At 38.6% G+C, this 4,710-nt stretch overlaps 1 protein-coding gene across 1 annotated transcript; it reads right to left on the reverse strand.

Annotated features, from left to right (window-relative positions):
• Positions 1-1,971: 1,971 nt before the first annotated feature.
• LOC145292825 (uncharacterized) lies at positions 1,972-3,500 on the reverse strand. The gene is made up of 2 exons (XM_080138867.1): positions 3,144-3,500; positions 1,972-2,523 (listed from the first exon to the last, which is right to left on the reverse strand). The coding sequence occupies exons 1-2, from the start codon at positions 3,498-3,500 to the stop codon at positions 1,972-1,974; spliced, it is 909 nt and encodes a 302-aa protein (XP_079994993.1).
• Between the last annotated feature and the right edge of the window lie 1,210 nt (positions 3,501-4,710).

Genomic DNA, 4,710 nt, shown 5'->3' on the forward strand with positions numbered 1-4,710 from the left:
GTTGTTGTACCTGCTGAATTTTATGTTGAATAAAACCTTCCTAATATCTTAAAAGGTCTTTATTTTTCATTACAATATGTTTCAAAAGTAATGGTAATCAGGGTTAGAGTGTGGGTTTTTATTCGCTTAGGCCGCTTAGTTATCATTTCAACTGAAGATTCTGGTGCTTTCTTAGCTTTCTTAGGAGAGGATATGACTTCATCAGGTTCTTCGTCGGCTGGTATGTCAGGGAAATAGCTGTGAGTGAGGGACAACTCCAAAGGGTATAAATGTTTGAGACTGTGTGTTTCTACTGAATTATCACCTCTTTTTATTTGGGCAGAACGAACTTTGCCGTCGTTGCCACTGAAAAGTTCCACAACTCTGCCAAGCTTCCAGAAAGATCTGGGCTTGGCCGGATTTTTAATAAGGATCACGTCATTGACCTTAATTTTATTTTGAAATTCAGTTTCATGTAAGTCCTTGCAAGATTCCCTCAAACTTAGCAAATACTCGTCGTGCCAAAGGTCCTTGAATTTTGCTCTCAACTCTTCTGTTTTCCAAGGCAGTCACAAGCAGAGATCTGGAGGTAGGTTCTGTCTCAACAAAACTGGGTGAATCGGATTGGAAGGAAAGCTCGGAGTTTATGTTTGGATGAATGAAGCAGTTGGGTGTTAGGGGGAGTAGATCCACATCTGTAAGTCGGGGGTCTTGAGTTAACTGCCCTTTGGATATCAGATAGGAGGGTAAGAAGGTTAAAATAATCAGTTTTGGAGCGCCCCAGCGTTTTAAATAGGCAGGATTTAATCACTCTAATCATCCTTTCCCATGTACTTCCAATCCAAGGGGAGTATAAGGGTATTTTAATGAGTTTGATGATGGATTTAGTAAATGACTTACTAAATTCATTGCTGCTGATGTGATGTCTAATTACATCACCACCTAAGGCTGCATCAAATGCATCACTGTATATGTGGGTGGGTGTTCCATAAAGGTTAGAAAAGCGTATCAATGCTTGTATGAAGGCTTGCGTGCTCATATCATGCACAAGTTCGATGTGAATCGCTCTCCCATTCATGCATGTAAAAGTCAATAGATACATTTTATGAGACTTCCCATCTCTTTTTACCCAAATGTGTCCTGTATAATCGATTCCAGTGTGTTGGAATGGATTTATCAACTTAACCCTGTGTTTAGGTAAATTAGTCAATTTGGGGTATTTGAAGGCAAGGCTATTGAATTTTCTGCAGGTAATGCAATCAGAAATCACTGTGTTCACAGACTGTCTCGCTTAAGGAACCCAATATCCAGATAGTCTTAATTTAGTCACTGTTGTGCCTATGCCTAAGGGTTTGCATAGAAGATGGCTATCCAAGATTATTAACTTTGTAAGAGGGTGCCGTTTGGCAATTAAAATGGGGTAGATCAAATTATAGTCGTACCTAGAAGAATTGGCAATTCGCCCATCCACTCTTAAGATGCCGTCAGAATCCATAAAAACATTAAGATTCTTAACAAGTAAGGGAATATCCTTATTAAGAGAATCTCTTAGATATGCAATTTCTTTATTAAATGCTTCCAGTTGCATCATTTTTATCAGGTAAATCTTGGCAGTTTGGATAGAATCAGACTGTTCTTTTGTTCGCTCGCATCCTCTGACAAATTTGAATATGTAGGCAGTAGAGCGACACAGCTTATCAAAGTTCGAAAACCTTTCATAAGGGATCAATGGTTCCTTTATTGTTTCACTTAATGTGTTATGGAAAAAAATTTCCACATGGCATTTGTTTTCAGAACTTCGACAACTTAAAGTATTTGTAGGCCATCTTTCAGGCTCCTCAACCAGCCAAGAAGGCCCGTAAATCCAGTGGTCAAATCTCTCTTTAAATTTTTCCAGAGTGATTCCTCGAGAGAGAAGATCTGCCGGGTTGTCAGCAGAGGGTATATATTTGTAATATATGTCTACTCCAAATTCTTTAATCAATCTCTCTTTCATATCTCGAATGTCTCTGATTCTGTTTCTGGTATATAAATTTGTGTTTTAATATTGTCCGACAAAACCCATGACAATACAACTTGTGCATCCACAGCGACAAAGATGTTTTCAATCTTAATGTTAGAATAGGATTTCAACAGCATGCTTAATGTCTTGAATGCTGTGTACACAGCGAGCAATTCCATCATAGGTAAGGGTTTTGCTTTCATCGGAACCACTCTGACCTTAGAAAATATTATATGGCATTTCCCACCTTGCACTCCATAAACTACAAAGCCATAAGCCTGAGGAGATGCATCGCAGAATAAATATAATCTCAGTGGACTATTAGAGTTCACAGCTTGTCTGGAGAAAACCAAATCACTCATACCAGAAAGATCTTCGGCCAAATCCGACCAACCTGTCATCACTTCATCTGGTACCTTCTCATCCCAACTAAATTTGAGTAGCCATAATTTTCGGAGAAGAATCTTAGCCTTAACAGTGACAGGAGCACAGAGTGGCAACGGGTCAAATAATTTTGCTGCCTCGGCCAAAATATCCCTCTTCTAGATAATGTTTTTTTGAACAGAAGTGTTAGCAATGCTGATATAATCCATTTTAGGGTGATATTTATACCCTAGTACTTTCTCAAATTCACAACCATGTTGCACAATTCTGTCATCCTTGATCATAATATCTCGCAGGGATTCATAATTCGAATTACATGATCTCAGTTGGAAATTTCCTTTCTGCAAACGAGGTACCGCATTTTTATAGAGGTTAATTATTTCCTCGGGAGAATTTCTTGTCACGCACAAGTTGTCCACATAAAATCTTCTCCTCAGCATTTCAGTGCATGCATCATTTGGCATCATGTCGGAGAACGTAATTTAGAATAAAGGGGCTGGCATTGAACCCAAATATTAAAGTACAATATCAATAACATAGCAAGTTATCTCCATCCTTTACAAAAAAAACAAAATCTGTTTTTGTCTTCATCAGACTTGAGTTTTATCATCAAAAAGGCTTTTCTTATATCTCCTAATAGAACATATTTGTTAGTGACAAACAACAGTTCAAGCATATTATTCATCATATTTATGCCGGGATAACATGCTTCATTGAGGGAGTAAACGCCTCCAGTTTTGAGAGAACAATTAAAAACAGGTCTTATTTTGGTAGTTACCTGTGGGTCCAACTTGAAGACTGGTCTGTGTGGTATCCAGATGTATTTGTGGAAATCTCGAGGGTTGAGTGCAATTCTTTCAATGATCCCCTCAGACTCCTGCTGACGAAAAATGTCAATGTACGCTTCCTCCAAATTCCTTTTTCTCAAGGAAAGCATTGTTCTTTCTAGCACTTTAAGTGCGACTTGGTAGTTGGAAGGAACTGAACTGACCTTGTCCTTATGCCAGGGTAAATCCACAAAATAACAATTGTCCTTGAATTCAATAGACGACTTAAATGTCTCAACCTTTTCCTTGTCGTAGTCGCTAACAAGTTCCTCTCCCAGAGTGGCAGTAGCTGAGTCTACAGCAAACATGTTCTCCAAGTTTCTTTCCACGTTTGAAGTTTTAAATATGTCCGGGAATTGAGCTGGGTATGTAGATTTGGGTTCTAATATGGAATTTAACTGCCACTCAGTACAGTATGCATATTCCGAAACTACTGTATGGTAATTACGGCAACGTCTGTAGCTAGTCCCCACAGAGTGCAATTCTTTCAATGATCCCCTCAGACTCCTGCTGACGAAAAATGTCAATGTACGCTTCCTCCAAATTCCTTTTTCTCAAGGAAAGCATTGTTCTTTCTAGCATAGGATATAAAAAATGTTGGACATTTCCAAAGGGTGAAATCCCCTGAGGCAAATCCCAGGCGTGTCCATTCATGCATTCAATGACCCTGGAGCTTGTCATGAATTGGAATATATCAATACCAATGATACCCAGTATTTTAATAGTATCACTCTGGTTATCACTTGCAAATGCCAACTTGTAGTTTAATTTATTCAAGTTGGATTTCACCTTGCTGAAATTACTAAATTCAAATTGTATGTAAAATTGTTCATCAGTCAGGACAGGAATAGGCAATTGCTTCCCCGGTTCTATATTAACTTCTAGTACAACCTGTTCAAGAGTTTTCATGGTAATACCAGAATAAGTTTTCATTTGGTAGTCAGAAGTATTAGGATTTTCGTCAGGGTACCTTAACTCCTTTAATATTATTTTAGAGAAATAAGAACGCTGGCTTCCCGTATCCAAAAGGCAGTTAATAGTCGTCCTCTGGTTGCAGTATTTCAAGGAAATAGTAACAATAGGCAGAAGAATGTCATTTTCAAGCATGTGCGAAAATAGGGAAATTACCTTTTTGGTACCGTCACACAATGGTGGAATATGCGCCTTAGAGGAACATAATTTACATGAGAGAGGTGATTTGGTCTGGAGTCCAGGGCAGTTTTAACTTTTATGTTTAAAACTGGAACACGCTGTACATAATCTCGATTGTCTACATCTCTCAATTCTGTCCTCATAGGAAGAATATTTAGTGCAACCCGACATGGTGTGGCCACGTACAGTACAGAGTTTGCAGTAAGTCTTGGGAGAGCTTGTTACAAAATTCTGCAAGGCAGCAGCATCATTATTCTTCTTTTCGTGGACTCTGACCTGTCCCCGGTCTTTTTTTAAATGTGTTTCTGATGACCGAAATTGTTTTTTATTCCTTGAAAGAGCACGAATGGCCTCACTGTAATTGTC

Source organism: Euprymna scolopes, chromosome 14 (assembly GCF_053919585.1).
Source record: "Euprymna scolopes isolate OS-2025 chromosome 14, ASM5391958v1, whole genome shotgun sequence".
In the NCBI taxonomy this organism is placed as follows: domain Eukaryota; kingdom Metazoa; phylum Mollusca; class Cephalopoda; order Sepiida; family Sepiolidae; genus Euprymna; species Euprymna scolopes.

Bases quoted from the DNA above. Each gene is read 5' to 3' on its own strand.
- LOC145292825 (XM_080138867.1), bottom strand. From the start codon at position 3,500: ATGTTTGCTGTAGACTCAGCTACTGCCACTCTGGGAGAGGAACTTGTT. The intron at 2,524-3,143 runs GTAACTACCAAA...AACATTATCTAG, and splicing joins TCTTCAAGTTGGACCCACAG to AAGAGGGATATTTTGGCCGA.